This window comes from Pelodiscus sinensis, chromosome 14 (assembly GCF_052426305.1).
Source record: "Pelodiscus sinensis isolate ZL-2025 chromosome 14, ASM5242630v1, whole genome shotgun sequence".
In the NCBI taxonomy this organism is placed as follows: Eukaryota; Metazoa; Chordata; order Testudines; family Trionychidae; genus Pelodiscus; species Pelodiscus sinensis.
In genome coordinates, this window is record NC_143065.1 from 46,673,990 (window position 1) to 46,690,717 (window position 16,728).

At 56.0% G+C, this 16,728-nt stretch overlaps 2 protein-coding genes across 2 annotated transcripts; one reads left to right on the forward strand and one right to left on the reverse strand.

Moving 5' to 3' along the window:
• Positions 1–457: 457 nt before the first annotated feature.
• CIB1 (calcium and integrin binding 1) lies at positions 458–5,352 on the reverse strand. Its single transcript, XM_075918053.2, has 7 exons — positions 5,160–5,352; positions 4,608–4,642; positions 3,487–3,589; positions 2,536–2,689; positions 2,138–2,256; positions 1,964–2,052; positions 458–1,462 (listed from the first exon to the last, which is right to left on the reverse strand). Exons 1-7 carry the CDS (start codon positions 5,208–5,210, stop codon positions 1,441–1,443), a joined length of 573 nt encoding a protein of 190 aa, XP_075774168.1. The 5' UTR covers positions 5,211–5,352; the 3' UTR covers positions 458–1,440.
• Positions 4,537–13,313, forward strand: GDPGP1 (GDP-D-glucose phosphorylase 1). Its single transcript, XM_075918051.2, is given in 3 exon segments — positions 4,537–4,671; positions 6,456–6,990; positions 6,993–13,313. Coding segments are annotated over 2 exon segments (1,206 nt in total). The 5' UTR covers positions 4,537–4,671; positions 6,456–6,509; the 3' UTR covers positions 7,718–13,313.
• The last annotated feature ends 3,415 nt before the right edge of the window (positions 13,314–16,728 follow it).

Consider the following 16,728-nt stretch of genomic DNA (forward strand, 5'->3'; position numbering starts at 1 on the left):
AGGGCCAGAAGGGGGGGTTGGGCTCTGGCCGCCCAGGGGGCAAGCACAGTTCTCAGGGCAGTGTCACCTGCAGCTTGTTTGCATTCCTGCTGCTGAAATGGGCCCTGTCATCGTGTGTCCCACCCCCAGGCTGCCTCCAAGGGGTGGGCCCTGGCCAGGAGCACAGGGCCCTGGAGATGCCTACCCGCCTGGCTGCTCACACCACCAGAGGAGCTGGCTGCTGGCAGGGATGGGGGCCTGTAGAAGCCCCCGTTGGCCAGTGCCAGGCCCAAGGCTCCTCCACCCTTTGGCAGTCACGCCCAGGCCCCCAGCAGCTCTTAGGCCATTCCAGGCTGCAGCTGCCCACGCCGTAGCCTAGGTGCTGCCTGTCCTGCAGGGCTGAGGGAAGAAGGACCCAGCGCCACAGGCCTGGCTGCAGCCAGTTCCTTGCACACACGTGACACGCCAGGCCCACGGGTAAGACTCCAGCTCTTTATTCACTTGCCCAGCAGCTGCCTTGAGTGGTAAGAAAAGTAGGAAGCAAGAAATTCATGATACCCTGAGTTTTAGCTCCCACCCCAGGCACAAGCACCCAAGTGCTGCCAGTTGGATAGGAGAGTGGAGCTGCTGCCTTCCCCCAGCCTGCGTCTACGGGCTACCGGGAGAGGCCCCTGCCAGGCAGCCTGGCTAATGGGAGACAGGCAGAGCAGAGGCAGGGGCAGACTAGAAGGGGCACAGGTGGAAGTTGCACAAGTCCAGAGTTGTCAGCTGTGGCCCTGCCTGCTGCCAATCCTGGGAAGGCCATGGGCCGCGCCAGGACACCCCCTCCCAGACCGCACAGCTGGCTCTGCAGGGCCCTTCAGGCGGGCCCTGGGCGGAGCTGTAGGCTGCAGCAGTGTAAGGTGCATCATTGCATAGAAAAACAAGCCAGGTTTGCTGCCGCCCTGGAGCCTGCAGCAGGGCATGGGGCCAGCCAGGCCCTCAGCATCCTCAGGGGCTCCTTGCTGGAGTCCCAGCCACCAGTCTGCTAGTGGAAGGCACAGGGAGGTTCAGGAGGGAGCCCTGGATTATTGCAGGCCCCAGCAGGAGTTCCCTTCTCCAGCTCAGGGTGTCCAGGTTAGGCCCAGGGAACCTGGGTTGCATAGGAGTAAGCAGCTGCAAACATGGCCCCATGGGGACTGGAGGTCCTAGCAGCCCCTGCTCTGAGCCGGGAGTGGCTGGGACCTGGAAGCACAAGGCCCCTGGCACCACAGGACCTTGTGACCCCCCCGCTGCACAGGAGAGGCCTGGCCCTAGGGGCCATAAGGCACTGTGGACGGAGCGCTCCTAGCACCAGCCTGCAGTCACTCATCTAGTCCTGGCTTGGTCAGAAGAGGCAGGATCCAGCCACCGTGCAGAGATGTGCAGCCGGCTTGGGAGAGACAGGCCACGGGACGGCTTCGCTGGAAGGGATGTGCTGCATCACAGCACGATCTTAAAGGAACTGAAAGACACAGCATTAAGAACCGGCTGGTCGCTGCCACAGGGGCGCTACCTGCTGGGACTCCCACAAGGCCATGCGTGCCTGGGCTGGAGGCACCCTGGGGGGGCGGGGGTACGAAACGGAGCTCCAAGGGGACCTGGCAGAGCCAGGTGGAATGCAGCTGGTGTCTCAGACACGATTCTGGCTGTCTCCTGCCAATGCCTGGACCCGGGGAGCAGGTTGAGACAGCCCCCATCAAGCTAGCACAGTGGAGTCACCAAGGAAGGGGCATGGGAGCCTTGGGGTGGGAAGGGTTGTCTGGTGGCCAAGGCTCAGAACAAGACGACAGAGCTGCCACAGTGTGCCTAGGCAAGCAGAGACGCTGCCAGGGCGGACCAACTGGGGGTCCCGAGCCAAGCAAAAAAAGAAAAGGCAGGGAGTTCGAGCCAAAATGTGGTTGTGCCCCCGCTGGCAAGCACTGGACTAGCTCCAGGCAGACACCGCAGCAAAGCAGGCAGCTACCTGGCGAAGTCCGGGGAGCGCGAAATGACATGCTGGAACTCAGAGAGGTTAATGGTCCCATCCTTGTCGATGTCAGATTCCTCCAGGATCTGTCAGGGAAAAGGATACACCTGGCTGAGCAGTCCCGCCCCACAGACAGGGCCAGCCCCACAGGTGTGGGCTTGTTACACTCACGTTCTGGATGAGCTGGTCCATCTCTGAATCACTCAGCCTGGTCTCATCCCCTTCCCCCGTCAGGCAGTTCACTAGCTTCTCCAGGTCCTTCTGGCCCAGGGTCCCATCATCATCAAAATCTTGGGGGGAGGGAGGGGGAATGCCCAGATTACACTCAGACATTTGCCCAGTAGACCCTGGTTCTATGGCAATGGCCTAACCACATAGGAGCGTGCCTGGAGGGGGCGCTCCTAGCTGGCCCTGGAGGCCTTCCAGCCTGCTCCCTGCCCTGGGCAGGGCTGGCCACCACCACAGGCTGCAGCCTGCCAGCCACCCCGCAACCCCCCCAAGAGCAAGCCCTGGGAGCAGCCAGGGACTGGCGGAGCAGAGCAGGCACCCGGGACCCGGCCGATCTCTACCGAAGATGCGGAAGGCGTAGTGGGATTTGATCTCTGCCGTGGCTGAGTCGCTGAAGACGCTCAGCATGTCGAGGAAGTCTTCGAAGGACATGCTGCTATCCTGAGCCTCCGAGGTGGAGAAGACCCAGCAGATCCGGTGCTGGAAGGGGTTTGCCTGTCAACACATGGGGAATCATGGCTGGGCTGAGGCCCCAGGGCACCCTGGCAGGAGCGGGCCAGCTCTGCCCTAGCTCAGTGCAGGTCAGAGGGCCAAGCAGAGAATCACCATGATCCCTTCCAGCCTCAGGGTATGTCTAGACTACGTGCCTCTGCTGGCAGAGGCATGGAAATGAGACATACCGACATAGTCAATGAAGTGGGGATTTAAATATCCCCCGCTTCATTAGAATAAAAATGGCCACTGCATCGTGCCGGCTCAGCTATTTGTCGGCACAAAGCGGCAGGCAAGACGGGGATCGGAGGAAAGCCTTCGCCGACCGATCCCGGAAACCTCGTTGCACGAGGCATGAGGGATCGGTCGGCAAAAGCTTTCCTTGCCGACCAATCCCCGTCTTGACTGCTGCCCCCCGGGGCCCACTTCATTGACTATGTCGGTATGTCTAATTTACATGCCTCTGCCGGCAGAGGCACGTAGTCTAGACATACCCTTAAAGTCTCCTGCTGTGCAGAGACCCTCAACATCACGTGCAGCTCCACTGGCCGTGGGCAGCCCCTGCGCCCCGAGGCCGGCAGTGCCCGCACGGCACAGAGAGAAAGGCACCAGGCGGACGGCCCTCTCGCAGCACAGCAAGCGCACCGTGACTGAACCGCCCAGGCCGAGCACCCCCAGCATGAAGGGCAGCAGATAAGGAGCTGCCCCAGGCAGGACCCGAGTCTTTGCCCCGATGAGTGGGGCTGACCTGGTTCCTCCTAGGGCAGAGGGGGCCAAGCAGCAGGGGGCGTGCACCATACCCTCAGCTCAGGCAGTGTGAGCATCTTGCTCGCGGGGACTCTTGTCTGCAGGATGTCCTCCCTCTCCTCCTTGGGCAGCAGCTCGCTGAATCTCTTGAGGGCGCTTTGGGAGACAGGACGAATTAGAGCCTGGCAGAGTTGCTGCCGGCCTGGGCCTGGCTACTGGGCTCGGCTGGGCCACTCCCCGGGGGACCCATTCTGCATGCCCCGAGCACACTCCCAGGCTTGAGCAGAAAGACATGGACGCAAACAAGGGGCAAGGGAGAAGGAAGAGTCATTCCCCAGCCAGCCAGCCCCCTTCTCTGCAAGCTACAGCCACAGCTGGCCCCTAGACCCAGCTCCCACCTTCTGGCCGCTCAGTGTGGCACTAGGCACCAGCCTGCTGTAGCCCCCCCGCACCTCCAGTTGCAGAGGTTACAGTGCTAGGTGGCTGCCAGGAAGGCTCCCAGAGCAACCGCTGCAGGGACTTCCCCACAGGCCCCTGCACAGGACCAGCTGCCGGTGCCTGGCACAGTGCGTGACTCGCTCTCAGGCAGGCTGGGCTTGAGCCAGCAGCTTCACCTCAAGCAGCCCATCAAGGGAAACACCAAGAAGCCGTCACACCCTGGAGCAGAGTCCAGCACAGAGCCAGGCTCAAAGGCACTGTGCCAGGGAGTGCAGCAGGGCGGGGAGCAAGAGCAGGAAGAAGCTCAGGGCAGAAGGAACTACCTGGTCACTGCACACTGCTGCACCGCACTCCCCTCCCCCCGCTAGGATGCATGCCCCCTAGGCCGCGCTGCCACCTCTGCCTGCACCCCTGCCAGTGCGCGCTGCGGCAGCTGCCACCACCCACAACTCAGAGCAAAGGGGACCAGTGCGGGGGAAGGGGGCCCTGCCTCGGGGGCCCGTGTCATATCTGGGGCTTTCCAGGAGCAGCCACCGCCATGCTAGGAGTGCTGCCTCCCCCAGCTACCCCTCCCACTGGAGCCAGGCAGGGCGTCTAGCTTGGGCTCCACCCTATGGCCCAGTGGCTCTGAGCCCTCTGCTGGGTGCGCTCCAGGCAGGCCCTGGCCCCTTCTCCCTGCAACCCTCCTCTCGCTCCTGCGCCCGGCAAGGGGCGAGGGGACCAGCCGGGCGCTCACAGCAAGATCTCCTGCTTGGTCAGGAAGGTCAGCTCCTGGAAAGAGAGGAACGTTACCAGCGCAGGTAGGGCGGGGCATGGCCGGGGGCGGGGACCGGGGGGGCTGGGGGCAGCGGGGGGAGGGGCCCCGGGGGGGCCCGGGGGGTCCGGGGCGGCGGGGGGGGCGCTCGGGGGGGGTCCGGTGGCGGCGGGGGGAGGGGCCCCGGGGGGGGCCGGGGTGGTGGCGGGGGGGGGGGCTCGGGGGGGGGGGCGGCGGGGGGGGGGGGGGCGGCGGGGGGGGGGGGGCCCCGGGGGGGGGCCGGTGGCGGGGGGGGAGGGGCCCCGGGGGGGGCCGGGGTGGGCTCGGGGGGGGGAGGGGGGGGGGGCGCTCGGGGGGGGCGGTGGCGGCGGGGGGAGGGGCCCCGGGGGGGCGCTCGGGGGGGGGGTCCGGTGGCGGCGGGGGGAGGGGCCCCGGGGGGGCGCTCGGGGGGGCCGGTGGCGGCGGGGGGAGGGGCCCCGGGGGGGGGCCCCGGGGGGGCCGGTGGCGGCGGGGGGAGGGGCCCCGGGGGGGTACCTGGTACTCGCCGAGCAGGTCCCGCGGGAGCTGACTGGCCGAGCCCCCCATGCCGCCCCGCGCTGCTTCCCCGGCCGGAGTCCGCGCGAGCGGGGTCCTACGTCACCGTCTCCAGGAGACGCCCCGGCAACGCCCACGGCTTAAAGGGCCGCCTCCGCCAAGTGCCCGGCGCGGGGCATGCCGGGAGCATCGTCCCCCCCCCCCCCGCCAGCGCGGGGCATGCCGGGAGCATCGACCCGCCCCCCCCCCCAGCGCGGGGCATGCCGGGAGCTTCGACCCCCCCCCCCCCCCCGAGCGCGGGGCATGCCGGGAGCTTCGACCCGCCCCCCCCCGAGCGCGGGGCATGCCGGGAGCATCGACCCGCCCCCCCCCCCCCCAGCGCGGGGCATGCCGGGAGCATCGACACCCCCGCCCCCCAGCGCGGGGCATGCCGGGAGCTTCGACCCGCCCCCCCCGAGCGCGGGGCATGCCGGGAGCTTCGACCCGTCCCCCCAGCGCGGGGCATGCCGGGAGCTTCGACCCGCCCCCCCCCCGAGCGCGGGGCATGCCGGGAGCATCGACCCGCGGCCCCCCCCCCAGCGCGGGGCATGCCGGGAGCTTCGACCCGCCCCCCCCAGCGCGGGGCATGCCGGGAGCTTCGACCCGCCCCCCCCCCCAGCGCGGGGCATGCCGGGAGCTTCGACCCGCCCCCCCCCCAGCGCGGGGCATGCCGGGAGCTGTGACCTTTCCCCTCCGCCCATTCGCGTGGCAGGTCGCGATGTGTCCCCGCCTCTCGGCGCGGAGCATGCCGGGAGCCGCGCGCCTGAGGGGAGCGGGGCCGGCGGGTGAGTGGGGGCGGGGCCGGCGGCTCCTCGCTCAGCGCCCCCCCCTCCGCTGGGAGACCTGGGACGGGGGGGTAGGAGGGAGCAGCTGCTTCGGGCTCGTGGCCCCATGGCGGGGCGGGGCGGGCTCGTGGCCCCATGGCCGGGAGGGGCGGGCTCGTGGCCCCATGGCGGGGCGGGGCGGGGCGGGCTCGTGGCCCCATGGCCGGGAGGGGCGGGCTCGTGGCCTCATGGCATGGCGGGGCGGGGAGGGGCGGGCTCGTGGCCCCATGGCGGGGAGGGGCGGGGCGGGCTCGTGGCCCCATGGCCGGGCGGGGCAGGGCGGGGCGGGCTCATGGCCCCATGGCCGGGCGGGGCGGGGCGGGCTCGTGGCCCCATGGCATGGCGGGGCGGGGCAGGGCGGGCGGGGCTCTTGCTTCCTCCCTGAGTTCTGCCCACGGCCCCTCATGCCCAGCGGTTGCTTTGTGTGTTCCAGATCCGCTGGGGATGCTGCCTGCAGCGGAGCCCTAAGAGCTGCTGCTCATCTGCCATGGCAGCGCCCCTGGGTGCCAGCCCAGCCCTCCGTGACCCAGCGGGGCTGCCATCCCCGGAGCAGCCAGGCAGCCGCCCTGTGTCCTGCCAGGAAGACTTTGTGTATGGTGAAGAAGATTATGTGCTGTGTGGGGTTGGGTGGTGGAGAAGCAGGTCGGAGGGGCCAGCACGCCACCCCTTGTCTCGCTTTGACAGAGCTTTGCAGGCTGGCTGGGAGGAGAGGATGAGGCTGGGGCTCTTCCGGTATCGCCTGGGCGAGCTACAGACCCGCGTCTTGCCTGGGAAGGTCCAGTTTGTGGCCCAGCTGAACATCCAGAGGGGGCTGGAGAGGAGGCGACCACAGGCCATCCAGAGCATAAGGCAGACATTTGACCCCCAGCAATTCCATTTCAATAAGATCAACCCAGGGGAAATCCTCTTCCATATGGCCAGGGGCCCTACGCTCCACCCTCCCACCAAGGGGCCCTCTCAGGGCCGAGGGGCCCGCGGGAGCGTGAACTCCCAAGGACACTTGCCCACGTCCTAGTGGTGATTAACGTCAGCCCTCTGGAGTTTGGACACGTGCTCTTTGTTCCAGACCCTGCTCTCTGCCTGCCTCAGATCCTCACCCAGGAGCTGCTCCAGTTCGGACTGGAGTCGGTTCTTCTCAGTGCACACCCAGGCTTCCGGGTTGGCTTTAACAGCCTGGGAGCCTTCGCCTCAGTCAACCACTTGCACCTGCATGGGTTTTACCTGGATTGGCAGCTCCTGATTGAGACGGCCCCAGGCGAAGCCCTGTGCCCCACGCTCAACTTCCACTTCCTGCGGGGGGTCCCGGCCCCAGGGTTCCTGTTCTACAGCGAGGGAGAGGGGCTAGCAGCCCTGGCGCACACCATCTGCCGCGTCACTGATTACCTGGTGGAGAAGGAGATGGCACACAATGTGTTTGTGACCCGGGGAACTGCTCCTGGGGAGCCAGCCCATTCCCAGGCTCGGTCTGGGATCCGGGTGGTCATCTGGGCCAGGAGCTCCTGCTTTGGGAGCAAAGAGGAAACTGCATTTAACGTGGCACTTTGTGAGCTGGCTGGGCACCTGCCTGTCAAAACTGCCCAAGACTTCGAGAGCCTCACAGAGACAACAGCTATTCACACCATCCAGAGACACCTCCTCCCCGAGGCGCAGCTGGCTCAGCTCTGTAGCCAGCTGGTGGCACTTCTCACACAGTAACCCCGTGGGCTCTGCGTTGCACGTGCCTCACACTTCCTTGTGGCCAGTCTGACTCTCGTGTGTTTTGGAATCGCTGCAGAATGGTTCACTGTGGGGCTCTGGCTCTGGGTCCAGTATGGAGGCTGCCTTGTTGTTTTATACCACTGCCCCCGCAGGCACTGCCAACTGGCTCCTCTGGACACTGGCCTGCTGTGCCACTCTGGGCCAGAGAGGAAGGAAGTGTTGTCCTTGCCCTATGGGAGTGGGAGATAGAACTGGGGGGTAACCCCACAATTCTGACCTCGGTAGTGACTGAACTATTGGCTTGTTTCTGGTGAACACAGCCAATAAACCCCCTTTGGATGCTGCAGCATCTACTCTCTTTCCCATAGCACATAGTAAAGGGCCGGTTCGGTCAGAAATGTGCCCGTATCCCAGTGGCTCCTTTCTCTTCCCCAGAGCAGCTGCCGGCATTTACCAGTCAGGGTAAACTTCAAAACATCAGTAATCTACCTGAAAATCCCATCCCGGCCACTATGGACGGAGAAGCCCTTTACACCAACATTCCACATGAAGACAGATAACAGGCCATCAGAAACACCATCCCCAATGACAGCACTGCACACCTGATTACAGAGCTCTGCGACTTTGTCCTCGCCCCCCACTACTTCCAATTTGGAGACCATTTGTATCTCCCAAGTCAGCGGCACAGCCATGGGTGCCCGCATGGCACCACAAACTGATCTTGAACAATGTCTCCTCAGCTTTCACCCCCTAACGCTCCTATTTTATTTATGCTACTTCGATGACATCTTCATCATATGGACCCACAGAAAGAAGACTCTTGAAGAATTTCACAAGGATTTCAACAACTTCCACCCCACCATCAACCTTCACCTGGACCAGTCCATGTGACAAATCCACTTCGTGGATACTACAGTACAATTAAATAATGGACAAATTTCCACCACCCTATACTGGAAACCCACCAACCACTACACTTACCTTCATACCTCTAGCTTCTATCCCAGACACATTTCTCAATCTATCAAGCCCTAAGATACAACTGGATTTGCTCCAATCCCACAGACGGAGACAAACACCTACAGGATTTATATAAGGCATTCCTAAAACTGAAATACTCACCTGGAGAAGTGAAAAAACAAACTGACAGAGCCAAAAAAGTACCCAGAGATGAACTACTTCAAGACAGGCCCAAAAGAGAAAATAACAGAATTGCACTTGTCATTACTTGCAGTCCACAACTCAAACCCCTCCAACTTCTTATCTGCAAGCTACAACCCATCTTGGAAAATGACCTCTCACTCTGAGGCCTTGAGGGAAAGCCCATTCTCGCTTACAGACAACCCCCCAACCTGAAACGAATTCTTTCCAGTCACCATGCTACACAGCTACATCATAAGCATCCAGGAACCCGGCCCGGCAATCAGTGGTGCCAGCTCTGCCCATGTATCTATACAAGTGAATTCATCCCTGGAGCCAACAACATAAGCTACCAAATCAAAGGCTCATTTAACTGCACATCCAGTAATTTGATCTAGGCCATCAAATGCCAGTGTGCAAGATAACGAGCCTTCACTCTGCGTTGTGTTTAAGCAACAAGTAGCCAGAGGCAGTTCATTCGAGCAATATTGCAAGGGAAGGCAGCGTAAGCGGATCTTCAAATGCAAAACAATTCAAAGCCAATATATCTACCTTTCTGTTACATATAACATTAAACAATTACTTCCCTGCCCACTCAGTTCCCATCGGACACTGTCTTATCTCAAGGCTCTCACTGAGGTCAGCATTCCACTCTTAGCAATGTGAGAGAGACAGGAAGGCGAACCCAGCGTCTCTTCTAGCTCTCGCGTTAGCAGGAGTCCGAGTGAACCAGACTCTTGCTCTGCTACTGACAAACCCTAAAATGGCCACCCAAATCCCCTTTCCCTTAGTCCTGCTTCCACACTCCCCCCTTTTGTGCTCTAGGCACAACTACTTCAAATCTCTATATTCATTAAACATTGTATTTCTGTTTTAACATCGAGAGGATTGACCTCACATGTATGGATTGGTTGCAATGGTAATACAGGATTAGTATGAACATGAAAACTATTTCTGTTAGTACATCCTCTATAACAACAATAAAATAATCCTACAATAAGCAAAAGCAATACAATCATTAATATCCCCACAATAACTCTATAATGGGGTCGCTGTATAGCCTTAGTTACATAACACGATACATCATAATCCGTACACAGGAGGGATGTTCTATAGACTGTGTGGAAAGCATGTGCCTCAGTTTGATAGGTATTCTGGAGAACATGAATTTGACCTTGTAATTCAGAGATTTTCTGGACTTCTGGTATGAGTGAAAGTAAATTCTGGAATCGGTCGGGTATTAGGGTAGTCCAGTAGAGGGGTATTTGGAATCTAAGGGTTGTTCGTAGGACCTTGTCTGCGGGCCAATAAATGACATGATTTCCCATAACAGTGGTGAGATGAAAGTGCATGTCTTGGAATGTGGTGGTATTAATGTGTGCACAGCTATCATTGGCCTGAAAGAGCAAATGTCCTGTTAGGGTGCATCCTTGTCCCATACCTTTCCAACAAATGCTGTCATGTACGGTTACAACTTCCCCTGGTCTCAGCTTTCGTATGCACTGAAGCTGTGGGGGTTCTAAAGGCCAAAGCACCCATTGATTTCCTATCCCTATCCAAATATCAGGTGTTATTCCAGGAGCACTGACTATAAACCGGCTGGGCGCACCAGGTGGTTTAATTTCCCAGATGTCTCGGTGAATCACCCAATCCCACATGCATCCCCCAATGGACCTGGCAAGATTCGGTATGTGGGGGCCCACACCCCTCCAACCGGCCCGTATGCTTGGAAGGAGCACTGTGAGTGCCTGCATCTCCACCCTGAGAATCTCCAAGTGTGTCTCCAGGGCCACAGTTCTGATGGTATCCCCGAGGCATTTGCAAGGGCAGTGGGCCAGGTCTGATGCTCAAGATCACTCTGAATGGCCATTAGCTGGTCATTCAGGAAGTCCTGAATTTCCAAACAAGCCAGATCCCACTGCAATTCCTTCTCTGCCTCAGTGATATCCAGTATCATCTTTGTCAGCAAGTCCTGGGTCATTGAGCCGAGGGCGGAGATAACATGCAATTCACCGATTCCAGCCTGAACTTGGGTTAGCTGTGCTCCAGTAATAAGCCCAGTGGCTTCCTCTATCTGTCCCAGCCTTTCCTCATGTTGTTGGCCCCTGTATATGCACCATCCCACAGGCTGTCTTCCTTTTCCTCCTAGTGGAAACCCATGCCCTCTGTTGTGCCAACCGAATGGCAGCCCTTTAGAACAGTTTGGATACAAAGAGGTGACCTGAAAGCTGGGCAAAGGCAGTGTAAATTTTACAGTCCCTAGTGTGGCATTGACTATGGTCCATCGATATCCTAACACATCTCTTTTAGACACAGTATCATACCACATCTGTTGATTAAAAACTCTAATATAATTTTTAGCACCATTAATATCAATAGCATAAGAAGGAGTATATTGCAATATAGCGCAGGCAAAATTATCGGTTAAGGGAATTATCTTAGTACAGGTAAACTTTCCATTAGGTGACCACATTCTCTGAGTCTGAATGTGGCCCTTTGCTAACTGGGTAACCAAATAACAATAGGGCCCTCTTCCTGTCAACAGACTACAAACCCCGGGGATGGCCATCATGTCAACCCCATCAGAAAACCCCCTAACCTCAATGCTAGAATTTAGTGGCTCATGTTCATGTACAGTAATATCATAAACCCCTATCTCCACTGATCCAGCTGACTTCCATTTAATTGTTCGCTCAAATGAAAAATTTAGAACCTTGAAAAATAGATTTTCCAGACAATACTTAGCTAAGTCACTCAGATGTGACGGCCTTGGCCATTGAATTTCATCAGAATACACAATATCATCAGTATTTGGGTATGTTACCGGAATGGCAGTGGAGGTGGAGGAGGTAGTGAGAGCGGTGGCATCAAGGTGCTTTTGGTATTGATCGTCTGAAAGCCAATTGGGGAGTGCCATACATTCTGCTGGTATTTGCCCATAAGCACAGATCGCAGCTCCTGGAAGAAACCCACCAAACCACTCAACACCACACTCCCAACTGTGAGTCCCACAAGTCCCTCCTTGCCAGTGTATAATGCTCCGCCTTTTCCACCAGGGCCAGTTCTTAATGTCCTTTGTTGTTAAAAAGTTCTGGACTGTGGCAGTGTCAGGGGAGCGAATTTTTCTTCTTCTTTCTTGAAATAGTAGTAATTCTGCATCATGCAGGGGAGAGGTTACTAGCACATCACCCTGTAACAATTTGGTCCTTCTGACATATACCAGAGGTATATTAGTTCTGTTAGTGGGCAAGGGAGAAGTTACTAGCACTTCACCTTGCCCTCGTTTTCTGCTATTCAGCAGGAGAAGGAACAGGAACAGAAAGAGGGACAAACCCATCAATAGTCGAAGTTGAGTCATCTCGAGGTGGAGGGGTCCTTTTACAGTGAGAAGCATGGGTCCAAGTAGGCAGCCCTTGGCACTTCACAGCGGTGTTGGTGGTCAGCAGGACCTGGTATGGGCCTTTCCAGCGTGGGGCTAGAGCAGTCTTTCACTGACGGACCTTTATGTAGACCCAGTCGCTGGGTTCCAACAGATGGCACGGTTGCTCAGGGTCCTTGAGTAATGCTTCTTTTACTTGTGAATAAAAGGACCTAACACACTTCATTAATGTCTGGCAATACTTAAGCATGATATCATCCATTAAATGAATGTCCATTTGAGCCAAGGGTCAGTGGGGGTGCTGCTGGTAATCGCATCGGGCGCCCTGTCAGGATCTCATGTGGGCTAAGTCCAGTTTTCCGATTTGGGCTGGCCCTCATGCTCATTAATGCCAATGGAAGGGCATCTGGCCACTTCAAGTTTGTTTCTGCACAAATCTTGGCCAGTTTGTTTTTCAAAGTCCCATTCTGGCGCTCCACTGTCCCAGCAGACTGGAGGTTGTGCTGGATCTGTAAAGCTGTACACAATTCTTTTACAATCTGTCCAGTAAAATGAGTATCACGATCACTGTTAATACTAACAGGTATACCAAATCTGGGTATAAAATCCTTAAGTAAAAGTTTCACCACAGTCTTGGCGTCTGCCTTCCTACAGGGGAAGGCTTCAATCCAGCCTGAAAACACATCAACTAATACTAGCACATATTCTTAATTACAGCATTTATACAATTGAATAAAGTCAATTTGAATATTTACAAATGGTCCCCACGGAGGGGGATGTGCTGCCTGTTTTACCTTAACAGCCTTACCAACATTGTGCTGTTGGCAAATCGTACACTGTTGGCAGTAGTGCTGGGCCACAGGAGAAAAATCTGGTGCAAACCAGTCTCGACTAACAGCATTAATCATAGAATCATAGAATAATAGGACTGGAAGGGACCTCGAGAGGTCATCGAGTCCAGCCCCCCGCCCTCAAGGCAGGACCAAGCTCCATCTACACCATCCTTGACAGATGTCTATCTAACCTGTTCTTAAATATCTCCAGAGAGGGAGATTCCACCACCTCCCTTGGCAATTTATTCCAATATTTGACCACCCTGACAGTTAGGAATTTTTTCCTAATGTCCAATCTAAACCTCCCCTGCTGCACTTTAAGCCCATTACTCCTTGTCCTGTCCGCAGTAACCAAGAGGAACAAATTTTCTCCTTCTTCCTTGTGACACCCTTTTAGATATTTGAAAACCGCTATCATGTCCCCCCTTAATCTTCTTTTTTCCAAACTAAACAAGCCCAGTTCATGAAGCCTGGCTTCATAGGTCACGTTCTCTAGACCTTTCATCATTCTTGTCGCTCTTCTCTGTACCCTTTCCAATTTATCCACATCTTTCTTGAAATGTGGCGCCCAGAACTGGACACAGTACTCCAGCTGAGGCCTAACTAGCGCAGAGTAGAGCGGCAGAATGACTTCACGAGTTTTGCTTACAACACACCTGTTGATACAACCTAGAATCATATTTGCATTTTTTGCAACAGCATCACACTGTTGACTCATATTCAACTTGTGGTCCACTATGACCCCTAGATCCCTTTCCGCCATGCTCCTTCCTAGACAGTCGCTTCCCATCTTGTATGTATGGAACTGATTGTTCCTTCCTAAGTGGAGCACTTTGCATTTCTCTTTATTAAACCTCATCCTGTTTACCTCTGACCATTTCTCTAACTTGCTAAGGTCATTCTGAATTATGTCCCTATCCTCCAAAGAAGTCGCAACCCCACCCAGTTTGGTATCATCTGCAAACTTAATAAGCGTACTCTCTATCCCAATATCTACATCACTGATGAAGATATTGAACAGTACGGGTCCCAAAACAGACCCTTGAGGAACTCCACTTGTTATCCCTTTCCAGCAGGATTTAGAACCGTTAACAACAACTCTGACTACGGTTATCCAGCCAATTATGCACCCACCTTGTCGTGGCCCTATCTAAGTTATATTTGCCTAGTTTATCAATAAGAATATCATGTGAGACCGTATCAAATGCCTTACTAAAGTCTAGGTATATGACATCCACCGCTTCTCCCTTATCCACAAGGCTCGTTATCTTATCAAAGAAAGCTATCAGATTAGTTTGGCATGACTTGTTCTTCACAAACCCATGCTGGCTATTCCCTATCACTTTATTACCTTCCAAGTGTTTGCATATGATTTCCTTAATTACCTGCTCCATTATCTTCCCTGGGACAGACGTTAAACTGACCGGTCTGTAGTTTCCTGGGTTGTTCTTATTCCCCTTTTTATAGATGGGCACAATATTTGCCCTTTTCCAGTCTTCTGGAATCTCCCCTGTCTGCCATGATTTTTCAAAGATCATAGCTAAAGGCTCAGATACCTCCTCTATCAGCTCCTTGAGTATCCTGGGATGCATTTCATCAGGACCTGGTGACTTGCTGACATCTAACTTTCCTAAGTGATTTTTAACTTGTTCTTTGTGTATCCTATCTTCTAAACTTACCCTCTCTCTGCTTGTATTCACTACGTTAGGCACACCTCCAGACTTCTCGGTGAAGACCGAAACAAAGAAGTCATTGAGCATCTCCGCCATTTCCAAGTTTCCTGTTACTGCTTCTCCCTCCTCACTGAGCAGTGGGCCTACCCTGTCCTTGGTCTTCCTCTTGCTTTTAATGTATTTATAAAATACCACCCCGTGGTACACGCAAGCAAAATAGGGCAAGAGCACCCCAGGCGCAACCAGGCGGCCGTCCGGGGAGCGCCAGAGGTGATCAGGGTGTAATATGCACCCAGCAACACTTCAAGAATGTTTCTCAGCTTCTGGTGCCATCTCCTGTATCCTAGCAAGATCGTCCAGGGAAGCTAGAGGAGGTTCCATTAAGGCAAAAGTACATTCAGCCCGAGGGGGGGCAAAAAGGGCCGCGTGCTTGACCGCCTTATCAGCCAAAGCATTCCCACGCGCAACTTCATCATGAAGGGTTTGATGTGCAGTGCACTTAACAACGGCAATAGCTTTGGGTAACAAAAGGGCATCTAAGAGAGCAGACACATATTGACCATTCTTGATAGGGGAACCAGAGGATGTAAGAAAGCCTCTGTGTTTCCACAGCAAACCATAATCATGTACCACTCCAAAAGCATATTGAGAATCAGTGTAAACAGTGACAGTTTTATGCTGAGCCAAAATACACGCTCTAGTCAAAGCAATGAGCTCTGCAATCTGAGCCGACAGGACAGAAGTCAGAGCAGCACTTTCAATCACAGCATGCAAAGAGCATACAGCATACCCAGAAGTTAATTTCCCCTTAGAATCATGCAAACAAGAACTGTCTACAAAGTATATCAGATCAGGGATCTGCAGGGGCATGTCAGTAAGGTCATCCCGTGGACGGGTAAGGACAGAAGTTAGGGTCTGTCTACACTACCCCCCTAGTTCGAACTAGGGGTAATGTAGTCATACAGAGTTGCAAATGAAGCACGGGATTTGAATTTCCCGGGCTTCATTTGCATAAAGCCGGCCGGCGCCATTTTTAATGCCGACTAGGTCGGACCCCGTGCCGCGCGGCTACACGCGCTAGTGGAACGAGGTGTACAGCTAGTTCAGATAGGAAGCCTAATCCGAACTAGCTAGTCGGTGCCGCGTGTAGCCGTGCGGCACGGGGTCCGACCTAGCCGGCATTTAAAAATGGCGCCGGCCGGCTTTATGCAAATGAAGCCCGGGAAATTCAAATCCCGGGCTTCATTTGCAACTCCGTATGACTACATTACCCCCCCTCGTTTGAACTGGGGGGTAGTGTAGACATACCCTCACAGACACACAGTCGTGAGATGAGCCGTCTGTCGGCCCGGGCAGAAGGGAAGCCGGGTTTAAGACAGGACAGCGAGGCAGAGGAATACGAGACGAGGTTAACAAAATAAGTTCATACTTAAGGAGACGAGAAGTAGACAGATGCTGTGTTTGGTTCTTAGCTTCCACTGCATGAGGCCCAGCAAGCGTTAAAGGTGAACTTAAAACTATAGTTTCAGATAATTGTACGGCCAATGCTGCTGCAGCCACAGCCCGAGGACAAGGGGGTTAGCCAATTGCACAGCATCCAGAGCAGAGCTGTAATAGGCAAGTGGCCGGTGTTTATCGCCGTGTTTCTGTGTCAACACAGCCAAAGCAAATCCATCACGATCATGACAGAAAAGAATAAATGGCTGAGCGTAGTCAGGGAGGCCCAAAGCGGGGGCACTAGAACGGGCTTGTTTAATAGCCACAAAGGCTTGTTCAGCCTCTTGGGACCATGGCAGGGGTCAGGAGTATCTGTTTTAATAAGCAGTTGTAACGGCTTAATTATTGCTGCATAACTTACAATCCATTGTCTGCAGTACCCAGCCATGCCCAGGAAGGTTCGCATCTGCGAGATAGTGACAGGTTTAGGCATTTTTAAAATGGCTGCCATGCGAGCGTCTGATAAATGTCGAGTACCAAGTGAAA